At 55.0% G+C, this 15126-nt stretch overlaps 1 protein-coding gene across 1 annotated transcript; it reads right to left on the reverse strand.

The window, feature by feature from the left end:
* Positions 1 to 959: 959 nt before the first annotated feature.
* LOC101942719 (interleukin-8-like) lies at positions 960 to 9458 on the reverse strand. The gene is made up of 5 exons (XM_008177477.4): positions 9012 to 9458; positions 8790 to 8922; positions 7944 to 8033; positions 7585 to 7673; positions 960 to 2263 (listed from the first exon to the last, which is right to left on the reverse strand). The coding sequence occupies exons 1-4, from the start codon at positions 9079 to 9081 to the stop codon at positions 7622 to 7624; spliced, it is 345 nt and encodes a 114-aa protein (XP_008175699.2). The 5' UTR covers positions 9082 to 9458; the 3' UTR covers positions 960 to 2263; positions 7585 to 7621.
* Positions 9459 to 15126: the final 5668 nt, after the last annotated feature.

Raw genomic sequence — 15126 nt, forward strand, 5'->3', positions numbered from 1 at the left:
ATGTGTCAGTACACCCTGGGAACCGTCCAGCCCCCCCACCGGCCCCACCCTCGTGGGATCCATGCAGGCTCTGCCCTGGTGGGCTGAGCCAGGCTCTGCTCAGCGTATTTCCAGGACAGTGAAGCCTTCGCTCTCAGACATTTTCCAGCCCCTCCGTGGGCATCTGCTCAGTGCTAGGCGGTCGTACCAGCGGAGTTGCAGCATCTGCCCTAGCCCCACATCCTGCTGTGTGGCTGGCCATGGGCCATGCTCCCCAGCCAGCTGGATCTAACCCCCAGCCCCTTGGGCTGCCGGCTTTCTCACAGCAGCATTGCTGATAAGCCGCAGGGAATGGAGCCAGCCTAGGGGCATCAGATGCCATCTCCCAGTGCTCCCCCCTGGGGTGGCTGTGGGGCCATGCAGGAACAAGGGACACGACACTCCCACCAGCCTGCTGTTTGCAGGAGAGGGCTGGTTGCCTGAGTCCCTGCAGCCATCCCCCCTCCTCCCATGCCCTAGAACATGGCCCTGGGACAGAGTGGATCCATCTTCCAGCGCCAACGTCTGCCCTGCCCTCCACCGCCCAGGGGAGCAGCACCTCCAGGGATAGGGATTGGGGGGGCTGACAATCAGGGCCCAGCCTGTGATGGGTTCGGTCACAGAGATCCGCTTGGGACTGTCGCCTGATGTGCTGAAATTACCTCTGAGCCCGTTTTTCCTGCCAGCTTGGGAGTCCAGCACCCTGCCTTGTTGAGCCAGACACGCTAGCCTGCTGCAGCACAGACCCAGGGTTTGGGCCACGCCCCAAAAGCTGCAGACTTTAACTAAAAACAGCTCAGCAGGTTTCCTACCTCCAGCACCCAGCTCCCAATGGAATCCAAACCCCAAATAAATCCGCTTTACTCTGTATAAAGCTTATACAGAGTAAATTTGTAAATTGTCCATACTCTATAGCACTGATAGAGAGATATGCACAGCTGTTTGCTCCACAAGTAATTAATCACTTACTCTGGGTTTATTAATAAACAAAAGTGATTTTATTAAGTATACAAAGTCGGATTTAAATGGTTTCAAGTAAGAACAGCCAAAACAAAGTAAGTCACAAAGCAAAATAAAACAAAACACGCAAGTCTAAGCCTAATACATTAAGAAACTGAATACAGGTAAATCTCACCCTCGGAGATGCTCCAATAAGCTTCTCTCACAGACTAGACTCCTTCCTAGTCTGGGCCCAATCCTTTCCCCTGGTACAGTCTTTGTTAGATCCAGCAGGCATCTCAGGTGGTAAGCAGGGGTTTTCTCATGACTGGCAGCCCCTTTTGTCCTTCTCCACCCCCTTTTAGAGCTTTGGTATAAGGCAGTAATCTTTTGTCTGTGCTTTTCCCCACCACCGCCTCATCAATGGAAAAGTACAATGATTAAGATGGATTCCTGTATCATGTGACAAGGTCACATGTCACTGTAAGACCCCCCTAGTCTCCATTCTTCCTGGGTTGGCCCACACGTACCCAGGAAGGCTTGCAGGTAAATAAACCATTTACAACTAATTGCCCTAGTCAAGGGGAGTCATCAAGATTCTAAACCACCATTAATGGCCCACACTTTGCATAATTACAATAGGACCTCAGAGTTATACTTCATATTTCTAGCTTCAGATACAAGAATGATACATGCATACAAATAGGAGGAATATATTCAGTAGATTATAATCTTTGTTATGATACCTTACAAGAGACCTTTTGCAGAAAGCATACTCCACTTACATCATATTCACACTCATAAGCATATCTCCATAAAACATATGGAGTGCAATGTCACACAGCCATCCCAGGGGAGAACAGAGGGCTGGAACCCCAAAGAATCACCAATGGAATCAGCCAATTGTATCCGGTAGGGGTGTAGTAGGAGAGGAGTGAGGCAGGGCTTTTGTGAAAGCTGGTGATGCACCGGGGATGAATGTCCTTGTGAAATGTGTTAACACCATGTGCAGAATTACAGTCACTTGCTGGTGGGCTGCTTTAAAGTTGGCCCCCAAAAAGGCGGCTGTCGACCTGTCTCCAGTGAACCGGAGCAGTATGGAGTCAAAGCAATGGAAGCCCGTATCCATATGAACATGAGGGGATGGAAGAGCCGTGGGTCAGCTTGCCTCTGTGACAGAACAGCGAGGTTTGGGAAATACAAGCAGAAGCAAAAAGCATCCGGCACCGAGGGACCACAGGATGCAGCACCCTGCGAGCCTGTGAAAGTCGGGTCCCCTTGTCTGCAGGGCTGGAGATGCCGGTACCTTGATGTGAGTAAGAAAACTGGTTCAGCAAAGAGTAACTGGCTTCAATGACGTTTTCGTCACCAGAAAGCGGGTGGGGTTTGGTTTGGTGGTGACCAGCCCCGGCGCATCTGTCCCGGCTTGGTATCATTCACATCTCTGCTCTTTGTGAATAAACTTTGCCTTGGTTTCCCTCCCAACCAGCTCAGTGCAGTGACACCGGGTGATTCGGGGCCAGGGGAAGTGAGTGACACCGGGAGCTCCTTGTTCTGCCGAGAGAGCCATCTTCCCTGCCTCCAGTGCCATGCCAAGCGAAACCAGCCCAGGGCTTCCCTCTGGCCCCAACCCCACACCAGCCCAGAGCACAGGAAGGACGCCCAAAGGGAAAGGCTAGCTGGGCCGGATAAAGGGAGCTAGCAGTGTGGAGAGACAGCTTCCCACCCCCAGGCTTTGGGAGAAGGGGTAGTTACACCTAATGGCTCCAGAAACAGCCTGGCTACAGAAGTACGGAAAAGGTCAGGAGGTGAAGCACTGGAAACAAACCAGACACTGGGAGCTACAGAAGGAAGGTCCCTGAGCAGCTTGCGTGTGAAGCCAAGAAGACGGGAGCAGAGGGTGCCCTGTCACACTCATTCTGGCTAGGCTTGGTCTCCATATAAATGCCCAATCTGGCTTTGACTCGTGCTGTTTTTGGCGGCAACAAAATCCTGTGGCAGTGAGTCCCACAGGCTAACTACCCACTGTGTGAAGAACCATTAGTTCAGAATTTCCCACCTTTCAGAGCTCTTAAATGTCCCCTTGTTGTGGTGTGAAGAGACAGGGAGAACAGACACCCTGACCTTCCTTCTGGGTCCCACCGATTATTTGATATACTTTTATCACATCCCTTTCCTTGGTCTCCTCTCTAGGGTAACAAGCCCAGCCTTTCAATCTCTCTCCATCAGGGTTTTTTCCAGGCCCTGATCATCCTCGCTGCCCTTCCCTGGTCCCTCCCAGCCCTGCCCACCAAGTTCCAGAGGAGCTTGCACCACTGAGTGATTAATATCACAGTATTAATCAGGAGTTTCCCAAGCAAGGGGGTTTGGATCCCGTGTGCTGTGCAGCGGCACAGCAAGGCCACAAGGTGGCGCAGTGTCTCTTGCATTGTGGGTTTGCAGAGCAGGTCCTGCAAATAGGGGCAATTTCAATCCAATTCATCCCCATCCCTGGCTGTGGCCAGCGATGGAACTGGTGTCTGCTAAGTTCTCCGCTGTGAGACTCGGCGGTGAGCGCCAAGCAGGGGGACTGCAGTCCCCGAACGCTCTCACCCAGCCATGGCTCTACTTCTCTTTGGGGCGGGTTCCTGCCACCCAGCTACTCGCCCACTGGCTCTCTGGGTGCCAACTCCCAGGGCACCACCTGCAACTCCAAGCAGCTCCAGCCAGGCCTGGACCCTGCCTGCCTGCTCTCCCAGGGGCCTGCGCTCAGGAAGTTTGCAGTCATGACAGAATCCAAAACCCAGTGTGATATATTTGCCCAAAAGGTGATCAGAGCTTAGCAAGGTAGGTTTAAAAACAACAGAGACCCATTTGTCTAGTGCCTTCCCTGTACTGGGCATTCCCCTCCAGCCCTGTTCTCTCTGGGCACCAAGTTACCCCTGCAGCGCCTGGCTCTCCGTCCATAAATCTCTGGGTCAGCCTTGCGGCCCCTGGACTCTGTGTCTATCAACTCCCAGCCGAGCCAACCAGTGCCCCCTCCGTCTGCCAGTGGCACCATTAACAGCTCTCTCTCCTCAGCGCTGGCCGCGCAGCCCTGGTGCCAGCTCGAGGCTGCAGGGCCCCTGTTGGCAGGGATGTTTCCCACTGAGAATCAAGTAGCTTCATCGATGTAGTCCTTGGCAAAGGTTTCAAACCACCCACCCTAACCACCCTCTCTGCAGAGCTGGTCCATTTGAGAGGGATGTATGGCCCTGAGCTATTGTTTTATCCTTCCTGCCTGGTTCCTTTGCAACCCTCCTGTGGAGGCAAGGAGCCAGCTGGTAGGCAGAATAAGTACTGACCGAGAGAGAAGGTTTATTGGACCAGTCTCTGGTGGTGGGGGAAGGGACAAGCTGTCAAGCGTCACAGAGCTGTATCCTCAGGCCTGGGGAAGGAAACCAAGGTGGGCAGGGCCGGCTCTACTGTTTTTGCCGCCCCAAGCAGCGTGCTGAATTGCCGCCGCAGTTGGCGGGGGCAGTCTGTGTGCTGTTAGGGCGGCACACGCATTTCCGCCGCGGCGGCAATTCGGCGGCAGCTTCTGTCTTCAGCCGGAAGACAGAAGCCGCCGAATTGCCGCTGCTGGCAGCTGAACATAGAAGCTGCTGCCAAATTGCCACCGCTGCAGAAACGCGCGTGCCGCCCTAACGGCACACGGACTGTCCCCGCCGTCCACAGCAGCAATTCAGCGCGCTGCTCAGGGCGGCAAAAAACACACAGACTGCCGCCCCTTGCAGATTGCCGCCCCAAGCACCTGCTTGGAATGCTGGTGCCTGGAGCCGGCCCTGAAGGTGGGACAGACTGTGGCTCATAATGGCTTCACACTTGGGGCTGGTCCACATTAAACCCCCACTTCGAACTAAGATACGCAACTTCAGCTATGTTATTCACGTAGCTGAAGTCGAACTATCTTAGTTCGAACTTACCGCGGGTCCACACGCGGCAGGCAGTCTCCCCCGTCGACTCCGCGTACTCCTCTCGCCGAGCAGGAGTACCGGCGTCGACAGCGAGCACTTCTGGGACGTCTAGACAAGACGCAATAAAGCGATCCCAGAAGATCGATTGCTTACCGCCGGACCCGGAGGTAAGTATAGACGTACCCTTGTTGTAGGACACCACTCTCCACACCTGGAGAAGAGCTGAGCGTGGCTCAAAAAGCTTGTCTCTCTCACCCACAGAAACTGGTCCAATAAAAGAGATCACCTCCTCCGCCTCGTCTCTGTCATATCCTGGGGCCAATATGGTGCCAACAGCACAAACAAGAAATAATGCACCTATCTTCCCGAGGTGTCACAACTGCAGTGGGGCTGGGCTGAGCAGCATGGGCTGGGCACAGGTTCATGGGGTGGCAGCGACCTGTGCTACGTCACATGTAACTGTAACTGATCCTGCAGATGTCCCATTGGAGGGGCCGGGGGCGGAAAAGCTAGTCTGAAAGGGGGAAGCAGGTTTACAGTTTAACTTATACAACATGCCTGCAGAGATAAGGGCTGTCTGGGATTGTTCCTGCCCAAGGGAAAGAGCCCTAAACTTTCTCAGCTTTCAATCTCTGGGAAAGAGGGTGGCCGTGGCCTTTGCTTTCTCCCAGCCACTGCGAGGGTGGAGCTTTCCACTCTTCCCGTTAGCCATTGGGAGCATGGTGTGGAACGCCCGGTCGAAATGGGACCCAGGCAGCTCCGGTCAGCACTGCTGACCAAGCCATTAAAAGTCTGGTTGGCAGCACAGCAAGGCTACGGCAGGCTCCCTACCCGCCCTGGCTCCACGCAGCTCTCCGGAAGTGGCCAGCATGTCCCTGCGGTCCCTAGGTGCGTGGGCGATCAGGGAAGCTCCACGTGGTGCTCCCGCCCCAAGCGTCGGCTCCGCAGCTCCCATTGGCCCCGGGAACCAGGGCCCGTGCAACCACTTAGGCAAACTAGGCGGCTGCCTAGGGCGCCTAGTGGTTGAGGGCGCCTAAAAGCCCACTCAGGCGAGGAGATAGAGTGGAGGAGAGCTGGGGCGGGGGGGCGCGGGGAGGGCCGCCTGTAGTAACGGGGGGGGGGGCGCACAGGGGAACCGCTCCCCGCCCCAGATCACCTCCACCCTGCCTCCTCTGCTGAGCACACAGCCCCCGCTCTAATTCTCCTCCAATCGGCGCCGCAAGCCTGGGAGGGGAGGAGAATTAGACCAGCGCCGGCATGCTCAGCGGAGGAGAGCTGGGGCGGGCTCCCCAGGCGGGGTTAGCTGCTGTGGAGGGGGGTGGGGTTAGCTTCCACGGGGGGGCTCCCCGGGCGGTGTTAGCTGCCGTGGAGGGGGACGGGGTTAGCTGCTGTGGAGGGGGGCAGTGTTAGCTGCTGTGGAGGGGGGGCGCGGGGTTACCTTCCATGGGGGGGGCTCCTCGGGCCGGGTTATCTGCCATGGAGGAGGGACTTGCAAGGGGGGGGTAGCTCCTGCAAGGGGGGACTCCCCGGGTGGGGGGGTTAGCTGCCGTGGCGAGTGGGGTTGCTGCCATGGGGGGGGGGCTCCTCGGGTGGGAGGAGCGGGTGGGCGTGGTTAGCTGCCACGGGGGGGGGCAGTGGGCGGGGTTAGCTCCGGGGGCGGGGCGCAAGGTGGAAGTTTCGCCTAGGGCACGAAACGTCCTTGCACCGGCCCTGCTGGGAACCATGGCCAATGGGAGCTGCGGGGGTGGTGCCTGCAGGCACAGGCAGCGTGCACCACACAGAGCCACCTGGCCGTGCCTCTGCATAGGGGCCAAGCATGCCAGCTGCTTCCGGGAACCGCCCCAAGCCAGGGCAGGCAGGGAGCCTGAGATAAGCGCCACCCAGCCAGAGCCCACACACCAAATCCCCTGCCCCAGGTTGGAACCTCCTTCCGCACCCTAACTCCCTCCCAGACCCTGCACCCCCACCCAACCTCCTGGCCCAGGTCGGAACCCACTCCTGCACCCAAACTCCCTCCCAGAGACCTCACCCCCGCACGCCCTCCCACACCCCAACCCTCTGCCCAAGCCCTGAGCCCCTTCCCACACTCCAAACCCCTCAGTCCCAGCCCAGAGTTCCTTCCTGCACCCCAAACCCATCATCCCTGGCCCCACCGCAGAGCCCACACCCCCAGCGGGAGTCTACATCCTCTCGCACACCCCAACCCCCTGCCCCAGCCCTGAGCCTGCTCCTGCAGTGAAAGTGAGTGAGGGTGGGGAAAAGTGAGTGATGGAGGGACGGGTGCTGGAGTGAGTGAGGGCGGGGCCTCAAAGAAGGGGAAGGGAAGGGAAAGGGGCCGGGCAAGGGTGTTCAGTTTTGTGCAATTAGAAAGTTGGCAACCCTAGGTTCTGGCTCATACCTCTGCATAATGGATACCCTGCTCATAAGCCTCGACTGCGGAGGAAGAGTATGGCAAACCCAAGGTGTGCAGTCCCACATCTTGGCCCAGCCCCACCCTGGCCTGGCCAGGCCGCACTCACTTGTCACCTCACTGCGAGAGCAGCCTGGGCTGACAGGCTGTGGATCAAAGTCCTGCTGTGGGCCACGAGCTGGGCGGGGAGTTCTCCCTGCTTCATCTCGCGTGGCCGCAGCTAGGCCCCATGCAGGGGGAGCCCCGGGAGGCCTGCCCCTGGATCCCAGAGCGTGGCCTTACCTGTGCATCGTGCTCACTGCTTTGCCCTGGTCCTGTGTCACTGCCCCCTTTTCATGCAGTGGCGCTGCTTCCTGGGGTCCTTCTGGTGTCTGTAAGAGAAGGAGGCTCCTTCAGAGCAGGACCAAGGGCCTCTCAGCCACTGGGACCCAGAGGGACAAACCAAACAGGCCAAGCTCTGATCTCTGTACACTGGCAGCAGCTTGCAGTGACCCCACTGCCCTCCCTGCAGCCCAGGCAGCTGTGCAGCCAGCATCGCAATCTGGCCCAGTGCTGCCATTGCACACAGCGAAGGGCCAGCCTGGGGAGCAGGTGCTGGCAGTTGCCAACAGGGGCCAGGGCCCATTTCTCCGAGCACTGACCTCTTCCAGCAGTGCAGCAGATTCTTCCCTTGCCTCCTGGATGAGTCAAGGCACGTTTCTCTCGGGCCTGTCCATTGCTTCACGGTTAATCTGGAAGACAAGCAGGTGTGTTTGGTCCCCTGCAGTGCCCAGTGCCCTGGTGGTGCCCCTGGGGCCTGGACTGGAGCTGGGGTCTTGCTGTCAGGCAGACGAGTATCATGGGCCTGATTCTGATCTGGAGAGTCACGCCACATTTACACCAGGCAAACGAGAACACATTTTAAGACAAAGTTCAGTGCCTGTTCCTGCAACAGCCAAACAAGGTGTGAACCAAGGAAGCCAGGACAGTGGCAATGTAAATAGCTTGGCTAGTGGAGAGAAGGAGAGGTTTCCCCCCTGGCCTGTAGCACAAAAGAAAGGCTGTTCACCTTCCTGTCTACAATCAGATAAGTGACTGGGAGTGGGGCAGAGGAAGGCCCCCCCCCAACCCACCTCCACAGGGAGATGTGAGTCACACCGGCCCAGGTGAAACTTCCCTGAAGCCTGGTGCTGGGACTCAGGGAGCCTGCTCACGGTCTTCCTTCCCTGGGAAAGCAGAGAGGCTGAGCCCTGTGGTAGCTGGGTGTGGGGAGACATAGGCAGGGAAGGAGGACGGCCAGATGCTTTTGCCCTGGGCAGGGGAGGAGAGGCCCCAGAGAAGGGTAACGCAGCTGGAAGGCTTCTGCTGGTAACAGAGACACCTGGCCAGAGGATGGCCATGGCTACGGCAGGTTCTCTCAACCAAGAAAGCCTGGATCACAGCCCACCGGGGGCGGGGAGGGGGGTAAGCGAGGACTCTGGCTGGCACAGCAGCCAGACGCTACTCACATGATCTCATGGCGGTGGCAGTGGGCTCCCTTCTCAATGATCTGGAAATCCATTATGAATCTGGGATTAACCTTCTCTTGGAACTTCAAGCACATGCACCTCGTGGGCACGTGGACTGCCTGGGCCCGCAGGGCTGCATGGGAAAAGACACAGCTAAGAGTCCTTGGGTGAATGCCCTCTGCAATCTGCCCGCAGGGACTCTGCACGCCCTTTGCTGCTTACCTGTTCGGTGCCCGGGGCACAGGCAGAAGAGGAGCATGCCTACGAAGGCCGCCTTGGGCATGGGTGACATGCTAGCTCCGGGGAGTGGCACAAGCAGCAGCACACCAGGAGCCGGGCTCTATAAAGGCAGCCGCAGTCAGGGGGCGTTCCCATGCCCAACCCAGCAACAGGGGGTTAGTATCAGCTGCTTCCTGGCAGCGTTCTGCTTTCCATGGAAATGAGGGTGAGAGAGCTGCAAATCCAGAATGACTGGGGAGCTCCCCCCCGTGTCCTTTGATTTGCTGTTTGAACAGAGCCCTAACCGAGCAGTTTAGAGCCCAGGGAGAGCAAGAATATTTGCTCCCCTTAGAGGTGGAATGTGGAGGGGCACATGGAGTCATGTCGCTCCCCACCGATTTTGTGGCACCCTAGGGGGTGCACCACACAGTTTAAAAACCATCACCTCCTACCAGGAGCCGGCGGACTGGAAGCTGGGGGGAGCCACCTGGCCCACTCCTGGCTCTTCACGCTGTGGGAACCAGGGCGCTGGCTGGCTGCCCGGCAGCCCTCCCTGCCCTGCTCCCAGAGCCAGGCTGCCTCTGCATTGCCAGGCACACCCCAGGCAGGGCAGGCAGCACAGCTCAAAGCTGCGCCTGACACGCTCCTGCCTCTGCCCTGAAGGAGCCTGGCGCCGGCTGCCGCTGCCCCCTGGAGCTGGCCCCTGCTGCTGAGCCTGGCTGCCCTGAGATGCTCCCCAAGGTGCTCCCTGCAGTAGTCAACTCCTTGGGCACCTGCCTCTCAGCAGCCTAATCACACCTCTTGTGCTGCCCAGGAGAGGGGGAGGGATTGATTAAATGCGGCTCAGCTGGGCAGGAACGGGGGTCTGTAGCGCTGAAGGAGGCTGCATGGAAATACAGAGATGTGATTGGGGCTAAAGTGCGAGGGAGCCCACAGGTACTCCCTGGGAGGAGGGAGGTTGGACTGGCAAACCCAGGGAGGTAGGGAGAGCCAGACTGGTAGGAAAGGCTTAGAGGAAAAGCAGCAAGACATGGGGCAGGGCAGACCTTGGCTGCAGATGAGAGGGCACTGGACTGGAACCTGGAGTAGCGGGAGGGCCCAGGTTCCCCTGCCAGTCACTGGGGAAGTGGCACAGGCCAGGCAGTGACGAGCAGGCTGCCTGGCACAGTTTAGCTTGGAAGACTTTGGTACCCTGGAAGGGGAGGGCCATAGCGATGCCAACCTGGCCGAAGGGCCAAGCCACAAAGAGGACGCTGCAGCTCCAGAGGGGCCACAGGGCATCACAGGACAAGTGAAAAGACGGTGAGAGCAGGTTGCAGCACCTGCAAAGAGCAAATAGCTGGAGTGACCAGCAGGAGGCACTGCTAGCAGTGAGTGGACCCTGTGACAGGGCTGTTATATGGAGGGCTAGACTAGATGATCACAGTGGTCCCTTCTGGCCTTGGAGTCTGTGAATCTATGAAACGAGAACACATTTAACAGTACATGCCCTCTGCTCCCACCCCAGGGACACTCTCCCCACTAGGACAATCACGCAGCTCTGCCCCACCAGGGAGGCCAGCCTTCCCCAGCCAGGGGTGAGTGTTATGGTGGGTGGGTTGGGATGCCTAGCCTGTCGGCGTGGCTGGGAGTGTGAGGCAGGGTGCTGGCAGGCTGAGGTGAGGGGTGTCTCTGGGGAGGAGCAGGGGCTGTGGGCTGTCAGACGCTCTCATTCTCCATGCCCTCCCACACTGGGATGTGTTGTGGCATGGCCTAGTGCTGGTGATTCATTCCCAGGGGCTTTGCTCCACCAAGGCTCTCCGGCAGACCAGGGGCCCCTCCAACAAAGAGTCCGACTCCTGGCTCACTGCCTGGCTGATGCCAGCTCCACTCTCCCTATGGGGCTTTCCTGGGGGACAGGATCCACTGCTGTGCCTCAGATCTTTCTGTATGACATGGCACGAACGCCGCTGGCGTAGTCCCCCTTCTCCTCTATGGCATGAGGCCCCCGGGCCAGGGAAAGGGCAGCAACTGGACACAGCATAGCACTGCCCTCCTCAATGCCCATGAGGTGCAGATGGTCAGGGGTTGCAAAAATGAAACTGTTGTCTTCCCTTTGGGAAACTTCCCCCGATCCCCATGAGTGAACGGAGAGTGCCTGACCATGCAGTCGTGGCTCGTGGCACTGTGAGGCTGAGAAATCATCTGACCACACAGCGGTAACACCTCTCTCCAGGAACAGGAGCCAGCTGGGCGCTTCCATGCAGGCCCTGGCATTAGGGGTGCCAAATAAAGGAACCTGAGTGTTTTGGATCCCAGAGAACTGAAGGACGTGTTCTCCTAGTACTGGACAAGGAGTTCTGGATAAGCCGAATGGAAAAGGTCTCAGAGGGAATCCCAACAGCCAGGTAGAGCACACTACAGCAACACACACTACTGTGGCTCGCTGTTAAAATGGTCTTCCAAAGCCTCCCTGAGCCATATAGCTCCGCGCTGAGCTCTTCTAATAGCCCTGTATCTGGCTGTTCAAATTCAGCAGACAGCCACTCCACCCCAGCAGAAACTTCCCCCCCTTTGCTTCACAGACACTATGCAGGACATAGCAGGCAGCTCTAACCATTGGGATATTTCTCTGTTCAGTAAACAATGCCAGTGCCCCTTCAATCTACCAAAAGCATATTCTGGACCCATTGAGCCGGTAATTGAATTGTTCCTTGGTGCTGTCAGCCTGGCCGGTGTACGGCTTCATTTAGTCCTAAGTGGAGCACAGGATCAGGTTCAAGAGGTGAATATAGCTGGACCACTTGGTAATAGTGACCATAATATAATTACATTTAACATCCCTGTGGTGGGGAAAATGCCACACTGTAGCATTTAATTTCAGAAAGGGGAACTACACAAAAATGAGGAGGTTAGTGAAACAGAAATTAAAAGGTACGGTGCCAAAAGTAAAACCCCTGCAAGCTGCGTGGAAACTTTTTAAAGACACCATAATAGAGGCTCAGCTTAAATGTATACCCCAATATAAAAAACATAGTAAGAGAACCAAAAAAGAGCCACCGTGGTTAAACAACAAAGTAAAAGAAGCAGTGAGAGGCAAAAAGGCATCCTTCAAAAAGTGGAAGATAAATCCTAATGAAGAAAATAGAAAAGAGCATAAACTCTGGCAAATGAAGTGTAAAAATATAATTAGAAAGACCAGCTAGTCAAAGACTCCAAAAGTAATAGCAAAAAAAATTTTTAAATACATCAGAAGCAGAAAGCCTGCTAAACAACCAGTGGGGCCACTGGAGGATTGAGATGCTAAAGGAGCACTCAAAGACGATAAGGCCATTGTGGAGAAACTAAATAAATTCTTTGCATCGGTCTTCACTGTTGAGGATGAGGGAGATTCCCAAACTTGAGCCATTCTTTTTGGGTGACAGATCTGAGGAACGATCCCAAACTGAGGTGTCATTAGAGGAGGTTGTGACGTGCAGTCTATATGGTTTTATAAAAATATGCTAATGAATGAATATAATGTAATTGGAATATGCTTCATGCAGAAGGTCTCTTGTAAGGTATCATTACAAAGCTTATAATCTACTGAGTGTGGTCATCCTATTTGTATAAATGTACCACTCTTGTATCTGAAACTAGAAATATGAAATATAACTCTGAGGGCCTATTGTAATTATGCAAAGTGTGGGCCATTAATGGTGGTTTGGAATCTTAATGACTCCCATTAACCAGGACAATTGTCTGCAGATGGCTGTGTTTACCTGTAAATCTTCCTGTATACGTGTCTGCTGGCAAGTGAGCAATGAAGTCTTGCAGTGACATGTGATCATGTCACCTGACCTGGAATCCATCTTTAACCTGGTGTCTTTGGAGCTATCATGAAGAATCCCCTAGCTACCACCTGAGCTGGAACAAGAGCTGTACCAGGGGAAAGAATTGTGCCCAGGCCTGGAAGGTGTCCAGTCTGAGGAAAAGACTTACTGAAGCATCTCTGAGGGTGAGATTATCTGTATTCAGTTTGATTAGACATAGATTTGTGCGTTTTAGTTTATTTTGCTTGGTGACTTAGGCCTGATCTACACTATGAGATTAGGTCGAATTTAGCAGCGTTAAATCAAATTAACCCTGCACCCATCCACACAATGAAGCCATTTACTTCGACATAAAGGGCTCTTAAAATCGATTTCTGTACTCCTCTCCTACAAGGGGAGTAGCGCTGAAATTGACATTGCCGGTTCGAATTAGGGTTAGTGTGGACGAAATTCGACAGTATTGGCCTCCGGGAGCTATCCCACAGTGCACCATTGTGACCACCCTGGAAAGCAATCTGAACTCGGATGCACTGGCCAGGTAGACAGGAAAAGCCCCGCGAACTTTTGAATTTCATTTCCTGTTTGCCCAGCGTGGAGAGCACAGGAGACCACGCAGAGCTCATCAGCACAGGTAACCATGCAGGCCGAGAATCGAAAAAGAGCACCAGCATGGACTGTACGGAAGGTACTGGATCTGATCACTATATGGGGAGAGGATTCCGTGCTAGCAGAACTACATTCCAAAAGACGAAATGTCAAAACATTTGAAAAAATCTCCAAGGGCATGATGGAGAGGCCACAATAGGGACTCAGATCAGTGCAGCGTGAAAGTTAAGGAGTTCAGACAAGCCTACCAAAAAACCAAAGAAGCAAATGGAAGGTCCGGTGCAGAGCCGCAGAGATGCTGCTTCTACGCTGAGCTGCATGCAATTCTAGGGGGAGCCGCCACCACTACCCGACCCCTGACCGTGGACGGAGGAGGGAGGCTTGAAAAATTTGCAGCTGAGGGAGGGAGGAAAAAAAGGGAGAGAAGTATTTAAAAAGATACACTTTACAGAACAATGCTTATACTCTTTCACGGTGAACAACACTATTCACATTACATAGCACATGTGATTTCGGTACAAGGTTGCATTTTGCATCTTATATTGAGTGCCTGCGGCTTTGGTGTTAGAGATCACAGATGCAGGTCCAGGCAACAGAATTCGGCTTGCATGCAGCCATGGTAAGCCATTGTCTTCCGGCTTCTGCAACCTTCATAAAAGCAGCGCCCTCCTTTCCCACATACCAAGCAAAGCCAGTTGAGTGCTGCGGTTTTCCTGTTAAGGTGCAGCAGCAGAAACCAAACTAACACCCCCCCCATCCAATTCTCTGGGATGATCGCTTTACTCCTCCCCCCACCACATTGCTGGTATCAGGGAAGATCCCTGTTAGCCAAACGCGAAAAGCTCAGCGCCAATGCCCCCCACCGCTTAGCTAACTGCAAGGAAAGATTTCTTTTCAGCCACAGGCAAACAGCCCAGTAGGAACGGCCACCTCTGTCCCCTTAATTAAATTCCCGTATTTCAACCATTGAAAAGTACCCCTTGCGGTTTATGTACTGGCTGCCCTGGTGCTCTGATGCCAAGATAGGGATATGGGTTCCATCTATCGCCCCACCACAGGGAATACCATTGCAGCAAAGCCATCCACTATGACCTGCACATTTCCCAGAGTCACTACCTTTCGTAGCAGCAGCTCAGTGATTGCTTTGGCTACTTGCATCACAGCAGCCCCCACAGTAGATTTACCCACTCCAAATTGATTCCCGACTGACCGGTAGCTGTCTGGCGTTGCTTCTCACTTCTCACTTCTCAACTGTGAAGGTTGCTCTCATCGTGGTATTCTGGCGCTTCAGGGCAGGGGAAAGCAAGTCACAAAGTTCCATGAAAGTGCCCTTACGCATGCGAAAGTTACGCGGCCACTGGGAATCATCCCAGACCTGCAACACTATGTGGTCCCACCAGTCTGTGCTTGTTTCCCGGGACCAGAATCAGCGTTCCAAGGCTATAACCTGCCCCATTAACAGCATGATCTCCAAAGTGCTGGGGACCACGGTTTGAGAGAATTCTGTGTCCATGTCCTCATCAGTCTCGTTGCCGCGCTGCTGTAGCCACCTCCTCCTCACCTGGTTTTTCAGGTCCTGGTTCAGCATAAACTGCATGATAATGCGCTAGGTGTTTACAATGTTCATGACTGCTGTCTTGAGCTGAGCGGGCTCCATGTTTGCCAGGGTATGGCGTCTGCACAGTTCACCCAGGAAAAAAGGCGCGAAATGGTTGTCTGCC

This window comes from Chrysemys picta, chromosome 7 (assembly GCF_011386835.1).
Source record: "Chrysemys picta bellii isolate R12L10 chromosome 7, ASM1138683v2, whole genome shotgun sequence".
Lineage (NCBI taxonomy): Eukaryota > Metazoa > Chordata > Testudines > Emydidae > Chrysemys > Chrysemys picta.